Source organism: Suricata suricatta, chromosome 3 (assembly GCF_006229205.1).
Source record: "Suricata suricatta isolate VVHF042 chromosome 3, meerkat_22Aug2017_6uvM2_HiC, whole genome shotgun sequence".
Lineage (NCBI taxonomy): Eukaryota > Metazoa > Chordata > Mammalia > Carnivora > Herpestidae > Suricata > Suricata suricatta.
Genome location: NC_043702.1, coordinates 53,513,601 through 53,528,453, shown reverse-complemented (window position 1 = coordinate 53,528,453; position 14,853 = coordinate 53,513,601). Strand labels below are relative to the sequence as shown.

The window sequence follows — 14,853 nt, the reverse complement described above, 5'->3', positions numbered from 1 at the left end:
GATAAAATAGATTTAAATATGACTTAGAAAATTGGCATGTGATATATTGGATTATTCCCCCTTCTTTTTCAGGAACTCTTGGTGTGATAACAGAAGCTACAATAAAAATAAGACCAATCCCTGAATACCAAAAGTATGGCTCAGTAGCTTTCCCTAATTTTGAACAAGGAGTAGCCTGTTTAAGAGAAATTGCAAAACAGGTAAAAAAAACAAAAAAAAGAACAAAAACCCCACCCATATATATTTATAGTTTTAAAATTGTGCGTAACTGATTTTGTATGTCACATATACTCTTCATATTTAGTTGTGTTATATATATGGTTTTTACCCAGTTCTGTATGAAAAGGTAATGTAAAGTCGTCCCTGTAAGTGCAGTTGCTATTTCTTTATTTCTTGGTTTGAAGAGTGCTGTGTGATTTTAAGCCAAGGTAAGATATGTACTTGAGTTGATGGCTTTGAATGACTCTGCTTTTAATGAATGTTACGTTTTCTTAAATTATTTTTAGGTAAGATGTTTTGTGATTAATTTGAAGTAATATATATTTTTTCTTAAACTGTGACATTTATTGAAATTAAAATAAATGGCCAAATGTCAATGATCCAAAAATATAGAAATTAAATCTAGGTAATCAAACTATCAATACTTAGAATGTGCTACTAGACCCTACTTTGTTTTATAATATAACCTAAGCTATAGCAAAAATTAACATAACATAACATAATATATTTAGCTATACGTTAAGAGGAATTCCCATTTTCTGTTCCCTTATTTTAAAAAAAGATATGATATCAAGGATTTTTAAAAGACTAGATAATGGCAGGTAATTTTATTTCTGTGTTCTGTGTATCAGTGTAGAAATTCTTGGGTTTCTTTAGGTATTCAGTTCATTATTTGAACTATAATGGTTTGTGAAAAATTCTCATTTCAACATTTCTCTGCAGGAAGGAAGTCAAGGGAGTATACTCCAGTGTGTTTCTTCTTGCTCTTTCCAAACTCCTGGAGTTCTTTAGTAGTTCCCATCAGCTATATGCAACTAGAATCTGGAGGCAAGGGACCTTTCCAACCTGACCCATAGAGGTCAGCTGCCAGGTATCATGAGCAAAGTGAAAGGAGGATCTGCTGAGGCCAAGGAATGATATCCAGCAAATACTCCATATTCATTGTGGACTCTTTAAAGTACTGAAATGGAAAGTGGCCAAGAGTCTTACCATCCCACCATTCTAAGACATAAATGTTTTAAAGAAATTTAAAATAAGCAAAAATATTTTACATTTAATCACAAAGTTACCATTTTTAGTGTTCTTTATTTCATATGTTCAGTTTTGCTTTCTGAGACATTCATTTTTTCCCGTTGGTTTTCTACTTGGAGGAAGTTCAGCTGTGATCACCTAATGTGTTCAGTTGACAAGGATAATTTTTATAATTTCCAAGTAGCTTCAATTCCTTATCAGTTAAATTACTTCCTTCATTAAGACTTAACCATAGGCTCCTTAATCTTGATTGTCTTTTTCTGGGTGGGGGAATAATTTAAAAAGAAGTATAGTCATGAAATGAACATTCTTGAACTTGTGGCAGGTTACTTTGGTGGTGGTGGTAAAGCAAAAGCAAATGTTAATAGTTGAAATTTTTAGAGAGGAACTCTTAGTTCCTAGAACCTTGGGGATATTATGTTATGGTTAGGGTGCTGGAATATATAGTTAAGTATTATGCTATGTTTGCCAAAATAATGAGATGGTCTGATATCTAAATGTTATTTATAAATTATATGTGTATATGTAAATTATAAATATGCAATATATTGACATGTATTAAATATCAATATATACTATATATAATGTAATATTAAATATTATATTTAAAAGGATTACTGAATAAAGGAAAAGTAGAAACAAGTTTCAGGAGTAAATAATATTTGTTATTCTGACATGATATCTGAGCACTGAGTAGTAAAGTTCAAATGTGTTCTGATACTTGTCACTAAACCCTTCCACATTTAAAGGCAAAGGAAAGTAATTTCAAATTTAAGAAAGCCTAGGTGTTAAGGAATAAAAGAACTCATTGCAAAGCTTATGGTTTTGCCTGTGAGTTAAAACCTAGAAGAATGGAAAGCTAAGTTTTTGTGTTCTGTGTTTTTGTTTTGCTTAGAAAATAACTGTAAGTAAGTTCACCAATTAAAAATCAAAACAAACCAGGGGGAGGGGGAAGGGAAAGGGGGTAATGGGCATGGAGGAGGGGGCTTGTGGGGGTGAGCACTGGGTGTTTTATGGAAACCAACTTTACAATAAACTATAAAAATAAATAAATAAAAATAAAAACCAGCCAAATATTTGTTACCAGATTACATTTTCTTATCAATTTCAGTCTCCCTTAATGATTTTTAAGTGTTGTTTTCACCTTGTATTATAATTTATTCTTAGTGTTAAGTACTTTTATTTGCTTTCTGTCTTTGTCAAACTTGGTTATTTCCCCTCCCCAAAAAAGCTTTATAATAAAATATATAGTTCATAGTATCTCTCTTTTTCAAGGTTTGAAAGTGACATCTTTTTAATTGGCTATTGCTGTCTCCATTTTTAATGGCGAAATAAGCAAGAATGCCAAAGTGGATGTTTAAATATATATTTTTTTAATGTTTGATTTATTTTTGAGAGAAAGAGAGACAGCATGAGCAGGGGAGGGTCAGAGAGAGAGGGAGACACGAATCGGAAGGCAGGCCCAAGGCTCTGAGCTAGCTGTCAGCACAGAGCCTGATGTGGGGCTCGAACCCATGAACTGTGAGATCATGACCTGAGCCGAAACCAGACGTTTAACTGACTGAGCCACCCAGGCACCCCCAAATTGGATGTTTAACAGTTAATGATCTTTTTGTATAAATTTTATATATTTAAAAATATATAAAAAATAAAACTATCTGATTTGTATTTATTTTCAACAGAAGATCTTTCACGAGGTCATATTCAGTCTACATTGGCCAAATCTGCCTTTTCATAAGATCTCTACTCTGTAAAATACAGATTATAGACTTGTTAAAAAGTGTTGTTATAAGATCTTTGAAGTAGAGGTAGACGTTTTGTGCTTTCCTCTTTTCCACATTGCAGATACATAAATATATCTTAAGTTTCATTAATGAGAAATGATGTATAAATGTATCAGAATCCTAAATTTATAATTTTATTAAAATGGAAGTATTGGATTTAAACATAGTTGCTATAATCTGATGCAGTTTTTGTTATAATTTTTTGTTATATGTGCCTTATAGAAAGTAATAGAGAAGAACTACTTGTGCTAATGAAGAGCAGGGGGTGAAATTTTCCTTCATCCTTGCATAAGTCAGTAAAAATTGCCCTTTTATTCATTTTAAGAAATTCTTCAGATATTCACCAATGACTATAATCTAATTGACCGCACAAAACTGTATTGGGTTTATAGTTTAGAATAAACAAAGGTGATAGTTGATAGAAAGTGCCATTCTGTGGTTAAAGACCTTTTTCAAAGGAAAGCTCATTTCTAATAGTTTTAATAATTTGGTTCTGTGTATTTAGTCATTGACAATTTTTAAGGCATACATATCATGTGAGTAGAAAGCTTGCCTTACTTGAAATTGATTAAAAGGCCTAGATAGATGCTACTTTATTCTCAAATATTGCTTGTATGAATGAAACAATTGCTAAGCATAGTTACTGCGATTTGGAGGTGTTCCACTGTTTGGGGAACATATATATTTTACTTCTACACAGATAGATAAGCATTTATGTTTACCTTTCCTGGAAATGGGTAAATGCTTGTGTCATGGCTTAGAGACATTTACATATTAGTTTACAGAATATACAAATCTCATATGTCAGGAATGGAACAGCATGTGCTGCCCTGCTTTTTAACAGTATTCTCAGGCAGAAAAATTGAGAAAATGATCAGATTTTGGCACTAGTCGTTCAATTTGCAATTTGGAATTTTAGCTGATAGCAGGAGAATTAAGATCCATTAAAATAGATGGTACATAGTTTATGATTGTGCCAAATTCTTGATTGAGTAATGAGTTGGCTGCTTGTAATTCCTCACTGTCATTTCATAGCACTTCCATTTTTACGGTATTTTCAGACTCAAGTTGCTTTTGAAATGGGAAACTGTATTTTGGATATGTATCTTTTGGAAAGGACTATACATGATTGTTTACAAATAGGAAAGTAGACTCTTTGTATATTTTTATCACTGTTCTTACTGAAGGAAATAAATTAAGCAACTTTATACTGACAGCAGAAGGATTCGACTAAGGTCTCTCATCTAATCTTTGTCCATGTGAGGATTGTCCTCTTTCAATACTTCACTGCCTTGTGAGGAGCTAGAAAGGAAGACTTAGTAGAAGATTAATGTGATTCTGTCTTATAAATGGCAGTCCAGTATAATCTCCAACTTAACTCAGTAGATGGGTAAGTAAGTGATTTTTAAGCCTTTGAGAAAATAGATTTCCTACTGTAGCCTCTCAGGAGAGAGGAAGTAGTGTTTTTAAATCAGAATATCGGTTTCAGGTATATTTTATTATTCTCTTAGTGTTTGCTCAAAAATAACAATGATATCTTTTTAAGGGGAAAAGAGTTGAAAAAAGCTCAAACTGGACAGTTTTTGAAGTCCAGTAAAAACTTAAGACTTATGCCCTATAGCATTGAGGGAGGACTATGTGTTCATTGAGAGGAAACACAGTATCCACGGCACAGATCAGTATGCCTTCCTCTGCAAACTCTTTCTCTGTATCAGAACTAGGTTTGTAGAATTAAAGATTGAAAAGGGAGCTTTTCTCTCCCTGTCTTCTTGGAAGGTATGGTCTATTCTACCATTATCACTTTTATTTTAAACAGTCTTAAGCTGATAGGGTGTGTGTGTGTGTGTGTGTGTGTCTGTTTTTCTAGAGAGTTTAGACCATAATTTGGAAAGAAATACATAGTTAATATTTGACACCTGAGACTGTTATATCTCAATTCTCAACTGTTCTCTCTTACTCTTCTGTCGTGATTTATCCTGGAGGAATTGGAATAAATGGAAAGGAGTTAGGTTTAGCAATTACATTATAAAATAATTAAATCTTCTTTATATTCAGTGGTAATTCTTGGAAGTAATTTGTTACATGTAGAAAATGGTATTGTTATTTTCAGTCATTGTGTGTGTGCATGTGTGTGTGTGTGTGTGTGTGTGTGTGTGTGATCCTTTTCTTTCTCTGAGGTAGAGAAAATAACCTAGCCCCTAGACAAAAGTTTGATTAATTGGATTCTTTACTATGTTATACAGCAAAATGTGTTAAATTTGAGGGCAGTTACAAGACATGCTTTCAAGCAGGAGCTACTCGGACAAGTCATTATACCTTTACAAAGTGAAAAGTGAAAATGATGAACCAGAGACTGGCCATTATTGATCTTCCCTTAATATAAAAGGAGGAAAATATCTACTGCATAATATGTATTGTCTCAATCTTTAATGCCAAGAGATAACTCTCTTGTTAAAGAATGTTCTTGTTTGCAGTGTAGACTCGTAGCTGTAAGCCAGCATGTCACTTCCAGTAGGACTAACCAGTTACACCACTAGCTTTAAATACTGTCTGATTTTATCTGTGGCACCAGCTCTGAGGAAGAACCAATTATCTGTCTACATTTTAAGTTTTTATATCTAGAAAATTGCATTTAGCAGAATTCTTTTCACATATCCTTTTTAAAACTTACTTATTTTTTTATTATTCTGTATGTGAGATAGTGTGCTCTTAACTTTATATCCAACAAAGTATACTGGATATTTTATAAATTAAATAGATATGGTTCCTGTCTTCTAGTAATCACTACAGATATTATATATCAAAATAAATTTTATGTGTTTAAAGTTTTGTATGGCTAGATACAGCGGGTTTGGTATTGGAGCTTTGGTTTTGATAGAGTATGCAGTTACTAGACTATCTCCAAAATAGACTCAAGGCTCAGGAGTTTGGGCCACTCTAGAGTCTACACTGAGTGTTTGATTTACTTCTTGAAGAAACAAGCGTTTTTAATTCAAAGATGTAAACAAGGTACCAAAGTACATAGGACTACCATTCAGTGCTTATATTTTATATTTTATCTTTATGAAGTTGTAATAGTAGAAATCCTGATGACATTTGAAATATGTTAATATTGAATTTCTTTCACCAGTAACTAATAAACTAAGAGATAGCTTCACAAATAATGTGTCACATCTGCAGCACAAGTCCCGGTTTTCTCTGTGATAAGAAAGAGATATGAATTAGTTCCATAAAAACAGATATTACAGAAGTCTTTTGATTACTTTCTTATAGGGACTATTTTTTGAAGAAAATGTTTGGGTTGAGAAATCTGTTACTTTTTAAGTTAGTACAGAGAATTCTACTCAGAATTGAATAGGAGTAATGAGAGTGGTTGATTTTATTTTTCAGGTTTATATATTAAATCCCTGGTTGTAGCATCATTAAAGGGAAGAAATTGTCAGCATTTTGACTTAGTCAATCTTGTACTAGTGCTTTGAGGTCAATGTGGTTATTTATTTCTTCTTTGCTTGGATAAAACAAAGATAATAGCTGTTTCCTTAAGGTCCACAATGAGTTTCTCATCTCTTTTCAGACTCTTTACTATATATAAAGTATACTTGGGTACAAGTCAGAGGACATGATCATAGTAGGAAATAAATAAATAAATAATTTCATTAACTCCAATTTGGGTAAGCAATTTTTGTTTTGAGTATTCCTTAAATTCCCCGAGTGTATTACTAACAATGAAATGTACTTGGTAAAACTATTCTCTCCAGTTAGTTCTAGTCCCATTCCACCAGGGGTCACTTTAACTCAAGAACCCTTTCCCCCCTTTCCTCATCTATGGAATACTCTTAGCATAATTGAGTAGTATGGGAGTGAATTTAGAGCTCAAATTCTCAGAATCTGTGATGTCTCTAATTTTTAAAGGAAATATTTTTCGGTTTTCAAATTAGTTTTATAGTATTTGTAACATAATGTAGTTTTAACTATAGATATACTTACCCAGATTGAATGCTGTTGTTTTTTAGGAATAGTAGCATTATTTTGGTCTTTGATTATAGGAATTTATAGTTAGTTATAGTGGTAAGTTTTCATATAAAATTCTAAGAAATTTTTCTGCCTTATATTTTTAGAAAGATGCACAGTGATTTATAAATAATCAGCGGTTAGAGGATCATAAACAATCTAGAGGCTGTTTTTTAATTTGAGTGCTTTACTTATGACACATTGCTTGTGATGATAACTAAAGCACTCATTTACTGACTTTTAAAAAAATACATTATTAAAACATAGGACCTAATAAAGCTGTTGGTTTGATTTCGATACATTTTAAGAAGTCATTATTAAAAACTAATATTTATCATCTACATACATTAAACTTTCTTTAGCTTTTTATTCTTTTTGAGTGTTAGTCTCTGTCTACTGTGCCTCAGTATAAATAGGAATAGTCTATGACTGACTCAGCTTTACATGACTCAACTGTCAAGTTAAAATCATGTTCAATACTGTTGAATATTGGTTGTTATATGTCCCAGGTGTCCTGGAGCTTCCTCACTTACTTTTCCAACTTTTTAATTTGAAAGTTTTAAGCATACAGAAACTTTGAAAGAACAGGATAGTGATCACCTATATATTTATCTTGATTATTCAACAATTGACTTTTTCCTGTTTGTTTTGTATGTTTCTGTGCATGTTTTCTGGGCCATTTAAAACTAAGTTGCAGACATCTTGGCACTTGATCTTTAAGTACTTAAACATACATCTCCTAAAAATAAAGGTGTTTTTCTTCACAGCCACGATACTATTATCATGTCTAAGAAAACAGTAATTTCTTTAATGACATCTAATATTCGTTCTATAAACAGATCATTTCAATTAAACCCAAGATGTATTTTGTGGATAGTTTTTTCAAATCAAGATTTTATCAAGGCTTGCATATTTATTGTATTTTAGTTGTTTCAGATTGATTTCTACTACAAATTTATTGTGCTAAACATACTCCCTCTCCCCCCCACCCCCCATTTACTGATAGATGTGTCTCTGTGCTGGCTGTTTTCCCTATTACCATTTGCTATAGGGACAGGGGTAGTAGAATCTAGGTGACACTAGGAGATGGAATTTATGAGTTGTTGGTATGAATTTAAAAGTTGTTTTTGTTGGGGGTGGGCACTTGGCTGGCTCAGTCAGTAGAGTGTGCAACTCTTGATCTCAGAATTGTGAGTTCGAGCTCGACATTAGGTATAGAGACTACTTAAAAAAATAAAATCTCCAAAAAAAAGTTGTTTCGTTGTTGTTGTTTTGTCTAAGAATGACAGAAGTGCTCTGAATTCTTTCTCTTATGTTGCTGGTGTGCTTAAGCTAAAACATATAAGTATGTATGTAATATGATACTCTATTTTATGCAGAAAAGAAACTTGGTCTAATTAGGCTTCATATGTTTTATTAGAAGTTGATACACCTGTTTTAATAAGGGAACTTTAGCAAGATTGATGTTTTCTTTAGTATTTTGGAAACTGGTTTGGCTTTTAGAAGCAAAACCCAGTTACAAAGATACCTTTATACCAAGATTTGAAATTACTCTGGATATATATATATATATATTTTTTTTTTAATTTTATAACTATTACAAATAGTTTTCATGTAATTTTTATTTTAAATATGACTGTAAAGCTCTTTGTGTTATGTGTGTGATATATGTATGTGTGTGTTGAGTGGTTTTTTGGGAGGCTTTGTGGTGTATTTGAAATATTTCTCATCCAGCGGCCAGGATATCTTGGTCCTAGTTTTGTCTACTTAACAGTCATATGACCTCAGACAAGTCTTTTAACCTCTCTGTTTCTTATGCCCTCATCTGGAGAATGGGGATAATACCAGTTCTGCTACCCTGCTTGGTTGTTTCTTGTATTAAATAAGACATGTTAAAACAACTTGGACATCACAAGGTTCTATAAAAGTAAGGCAATAGGTTATTGTTATGGTGTATATATAAAATTACCTAATACTGTTGCTTAGATGTGGCAGTGACTTTTTAAAGTATAGATTGAATAATCTCACCTTTAGTATCAAAAGTAAACGTATAGTGTTCAAAATAAGAAACTAGTCATTTAGTTGGGTGAAATAAAATGTGTATTGTGAGTGGTTCTATAAAATTAAGTATTTGTTCAATTAATAGTGAATAATAGCAAAAATGTTATAATGCACAGTTATGTATTAAGTTTTGTTCTTTTGAATGATCTGCATAAATCTCAATATTATATTGATACACATTCTATTTATAACTTATAAGCAGAAGATAAATGTTTAAAAAGTTTATGACAATCAAAATTTTGTCAACTGAAAACAACCTCTTGGTAGGAGTTGAACCATGTTAAAAATTTTCATAGAAAATAAAATTGTAGCTCACTTTAATAACTATGGAAAAGCTGTAGCTAATTTAAATCTTGCTAGTGTTTGTATTATAGTATTTCAACATCACAAAATTTATTCTCATTTTTCCTTCCTTGCAGCTTTTAGTGTGGTGACTAGATTAAACTTAACCCTGACACAGTTTTAGATGCACAATGTTACCCTTTAGAGTTTTGTTGCTATTTTCATGCCTTGAAAATTTTTAGAATTCTGGACACTGGTAGTTTTTCTATTTAAAATGGATTATGAAAAGAGATAAAAAGAAAAAAAACAGTTCTTAGAGTTATATGTGAAGACATCACAGATAGCTTTTTGAGGTGTTTTTGTTCAGAAAAAGTCTACTGTCCTTCATTTTAAAAGTGTGTAATAATCTGAAGATACATTATAATTCACAAGTGGCATAATGTCAGTTTTAGTCTTTGAAATTTCTACTTTGTTCTAAAATAATCCACTTCAAGGCCCAATATTTCTTTTAGGTATTTCCATAGGTCTTTGCTAGGCATTAAGAAGATATTGCTGACAAATTAAAGATCTGGCAACATATATATGTATGTATTATATATGTAGATTTCTCCTCCAAGTATTTTATAGGACTCACTGATATTTTGTCATCTTAAAATTATGTAAAAAGTTAAGAATTTTTTTTATTTTATATATTCCTAGGAACTAAGCTCTTGATCTCACATACAGAAAGATGACATTTATATTCTACCTGTCTAGCTTCTTTACGGTATTAAATTTGTGTCAAATTTTTTTCTTTTTAAAATAGAGGTGTGCTCCTGCATCTATTCGCCTCATGGATAACCAACAGTTTCAGTTTGGTAAGTACGGAGGGGTCATTTTTACTTATTTATATATTTAATTTTTTTTAATGTTTTGTTTATTTTTGAGACAGAAAGAGAGTGTAAGAGGGGGAGGGACAGAGAGACAGGGAGACACAGAATCCGAAATAGGCTCCAGGCTCTGAGCTGGCAGCACAGAGCCTAATGTGGGGCTTGAACCCATGAACGTGAGATCATGACCTGAGCTGAAATCAGAGACTTAACTGACTGAGCCACCCACGTGCCCCTGGAGTGGTTATTTTAATATCTGCTCATGAAGCCACAAAATTTGTGAAACAGCTGTTACATGCCAGGAAGAGTACTGAATACAGAGCTAGGAAGAGGAATGTGATAGTTCTTGTCCTTCAAGAAGCCCTCAGTCTAATGGTGACAGACAATTTAAGAAATTAACGAGTGGCAGGATTGTTGGAGATGCTGTGAAAGAAGAGTATGCTGGATACCCTGGGTGCATATGAAGGAATAGTTGAGCCTGCTCGATTTTGCTGGATGTCAATATGGAGATCCAGGAAAGGCTTTTTTTTTTTTTAATGTTTATTTTTTAAGAGAGAGAGAGAGAGCAAAGAGAGAGAGGGAGGGAGACACAGAATTCGAAGCAGGTTCCAGGCTGTCAGCTGTCAGCACAGAGCCCAAAGTGGGGCTTGAACTCACAAACCATGAGATCATGAACTAAGCTGAAGTTGGATGTTTATCCGACTGAGCCAATCAGGTGCCCGTAGAAAAGGCTTCTTAAAGGAGGGTAATGCTTAAGCTAAATCTTAAGGGGAATAGAAGTTTGCTTGGGATAGTTTCCTCTTCCCTCCTACCAAATTTGTTCACTTACTAGCAAAATAAAATATGAAATTGTGAAACATCGGTGGCATCTTTGTACTTCAAGTACAAACTACTTCAGGCAGTTCAATATGGCTCAAATAGAGGGTGGATGAGAGTTGTTACAAGAATTGAAGCTGGGTGGATGGAGCAGGGCTTTGCAGGAACGGTTTGAATTTTACCTTGTCAGCCGAGAGATTTCATGTAGAGGGAATAATTAAGTAAGCTTTACATCTGAGAATGCCCCATTCTGTTAGCATTATGCAGCATGGAGTAGATGGTGCAAGCAGGGAAGAGGAGTGGAAATGGCTCAGGGGGTGAGTTTTGGGGGCCTTGGTCAAGAAGCAGTGATGGAGATAGAGAGTAAGGCATAGATTTCCCAGAGCTCAGTTTGCCAACTAGATATGGAAGGTTCAGTAAAGTGAAGAGATGAGGGCAATTCCAAGATTTCTGATTTGACTGACTGGGTGGACTGATGAAGAGTCTGGAAGAGATGATGATTTTGGGGAAAAGATACTACAATGGGTTGTTTTTAAGGTACCATTGGAACATTTGGGTAGAGAATTTAGAAGCAGGTAACCATGTTTCTTTCCCCCTCTTTTTGCTTTACAGTGTTCAGCTTTCTGACTCAGTTTATCATCTTTTCAATTCTCAGTTTTTTGTTCCTGTGTTTTTTTTCTTATGCTGAAATTGAGTTTGGGACTTAAGAAGTTTATAGAATTTAAGTATCTTCAGAATAGTCCCTGAAATTATAGGAATGATTGCTTAATAGTAAACACTAATGGCAAAGATAGGCAGGCTTTTGTTTCTTTCATTTTAAGAGTAGTTTAGATTTTAATTTAGGGAAGAGTGGTTATATAGTATAGGAGCTTAAGGAAGTCAGGGGCACATGGGTGACTCAGTGATGAAGCGTCCCAGCTTCAGCCCAGGTCGTGACCTCACACCTTGTGAGTTCGAGCCGACTGGGCTCTGTGCTGACAGCTCAGAGCTTGGAGCCTGCTTCGGATTCTGTGTCTGCCTCTCTCTCTGCTCCTGTCCCGCTCACACTCTCTCTCTCTCAAAAATAAGCATAAAAAAAAAAGAAACTTAAGGAAGTCATGTTCATAATATATCAAGGATTAGTTTTAAAATTTGATTCTTCTAAGATATAGCTTTTATTCCTTTAAGTAAATTATTTTCAAAATACTATACTACTGATAAAAGTTTAAGATAAGTATATCCTTTGAATAATTAGATAGTTAAATCCAGTGGAAATTAAGCCTTCTGGTTTTGGCCTGCATTTAGAGATCTAGGTCTTATGAGAGCCATGTATCTGATTAATAATGCTGTTATCCATTTTTATGCTATTATTATAGTGAATTATGTTAGTCATAAACATCTTTGTAAAATTAACTATAATTTGACTAGATTTTATTTATAATTGGTGTATATAGTAATTTAAAATAATGGTTTAAAGAAAAGGTCCTTCTGGCCATCTCTCATCCCTGTTCTACACTCTCATTGCTGTATCTAGGAACATGCTCTACGGTAGGTTCTAGCTTCTCTAGTCTTGACTATATCTTGTCTCCTTCCACTCACCCTTTACTTGCCTGCCAAGGTGATTCTTTGGGAAGACAGATGCGATCCTACCTCTTGGCTATCTATAACCAAGATCTGTGCCATGGCTCCATGATCAAACAGCTAAACACAGCAAGGGATGTCCAGGACTTTGTACCAGCCATAGAGCTTATTGGCAATGTTTGTACCATATTCATTAACAAATCACAAGCCTTTTTATTAGATGTTAATATTTTTAATTTCATTCCTACCTCGGACACAACCCTTAATTCATTATATTGAAATGATGTTTCAGTATATTGAAATGATAGGTATCATTGAGTATATTGAAATGATCTGTCGATTTCCTCTGAAACACTAAACTTTGTCAAATTTAGTGTATGTTTTTTATTCATTTTTGTATCTCCTGCATTTGTCATATGACAGGTACTGACATACTGATTGACTTAATCATCTACTTAACAAAAGAGGATGAATAAATCTTGGATAACACGTAGTGTAGTGCTAAGCACAATGTCAATAGCACAGTTTATCAAATACTCCTAATATTGCTCCTAAAGTAATATTCTCAGTTTACATATGACTCAAAGGCTAGATATGATAGCCTACAGATCATATGTGGTAGAGCGGGAGTTGAACCCAAATTGTCTGACTCCAAGGCCTAAGACTTTTGCCACTGTTTGAGATCACTGCTTTGAAATATAGATATTTATTAAGTAATTTAAAATTTTAAAATTAACACTGGAACAACACAAAATTTACTAATCAGGATGTTTAGCTAGTAAATCTGAAAATTTAGTTCCTTCATTTACTATAAAAAATAAAACAGTCAGAATGTATTTAGAATGGAATTAATTTGAAAAACAATGTTAATTTAAGAATAAGTAGAAGATAATAATATCCCCTTAGGTTGATACTATTGCTTGACCCACTTAAAGTTAGTATCACTTTTATAATAATTATTCTTCAGAGCTAATATGTCAGCTCTGTATTTGGGATATATGTGACTATGTCCCACTAGTGTTAGTGGAAATTGTGTAAGTGAATTTGCATGTGTTATGAACATTTACCCTCAAGGACTAGTCCACATCAGTGTAGTAACATTCAGAGTTCTCATACATTGTGTAAAGATGTGTGGATCAGAAAGCTTGTATGAGGAACAGATAATTTCAGTTTCTTGCAAGAACACAACTTATACACTCATACATTTATGTTTATATATTTCCAATTATTGAAGTAGGATGAATCCCATTTGGGACAGGAAGTGAATATTTTGACATATTATTTCTAACTCTATACTTGCTAGAAATGGTATGCACTGATTATGTTAGAGAAGCATTTTTAGCAGGTTACATACAATAAAACAAAAAAAATTTTTCCTAGCCTCTTACATGTGATCCAGGTCCTCAAAAAGATTGCTGGCTTGATCTCTATCTAATCTGCCCTTCATTTGTGTTTTGTTTTTTGTGTTGCTCAGTTATAGCATGATATCTAACTCTTAATCTCTGGTTAAGACTTATGTTACTTGGTCTTTTTATATTACACAGTTTCCTATTGTAATCAGTAAAAATGTAAGAAGTATTACAGATTCAGAATCTAACTTTAAAAAAAAGAATGGAGGGAAAAAAGACTACATACAAATCATAGTTTTTTCTCCCTAGAAATCTACCCCCTCACCCCCAAAGAAACTAGTTTGCTATTTGCACCAAGCTTAAAAAAACGAATCTATACTTTAAAAATGAACAAAATCCCTGAATCTTAAAAGCTTGTTTAAAAAATAAACTTTTTTACTTGGAGATAATTTCAGATTTATTAGAGACTTTAAAATTCTTTATAAAAATTCCATATAAATGGTATGCTCCGTTTTTCTGAATTGGCCTTATGGCATTAAAGCCAGATGTATATGACTCTTAAGTCTAACAATCATGGGAGTTAAGAAGTTGCTCTGAAAACAATGAGAAAACAGTAAAAGACTTCCATTCAATTAAGTTCAATCCTCAGGCAAAGATGTTAATTTAACAGACTCTGAGACACTGTTTATGTTATTTTGGCAATTGTAACTCTCTGGGTGTGATTAAGAAAGCAATTACTAGTTTTATGCCAAGAATTCTGGAGGAATTAGGAATTAATTAAGAAACAACCTTAAACTTGGCATTGACTCCATATTTGGTTATAGTTCTGAATGGTTTCTGCATGATTAAAAAAAATAAAAGTAAAACCAG

General features: G+C 33.1%; 1 protein-coding gene across 1 annotated transcript in view; it reads left to right on the top strand.

The window, feature by feature from the left end:
• AGPS (alkylglycerone phosphate synthase) overlaps nt 1-14,853 on the top strand; it is a 127,267-nt gene that overhangs the window by 70,990 nt on the left and 41,424 nt on the right. The window contains exons 11-12 of the mRNA XM_029934335.1: nt 73-200; nt 10,195-10,246. Of these exons, the coding sequence (XP_029790195.1) occupies nt 73-200; nt 10,195-10,246 (180 nt within the window). The remainder of the gene's footprint in view (nt 1-72; nt 201-10,194; nt 10,247-14,853) is intronic.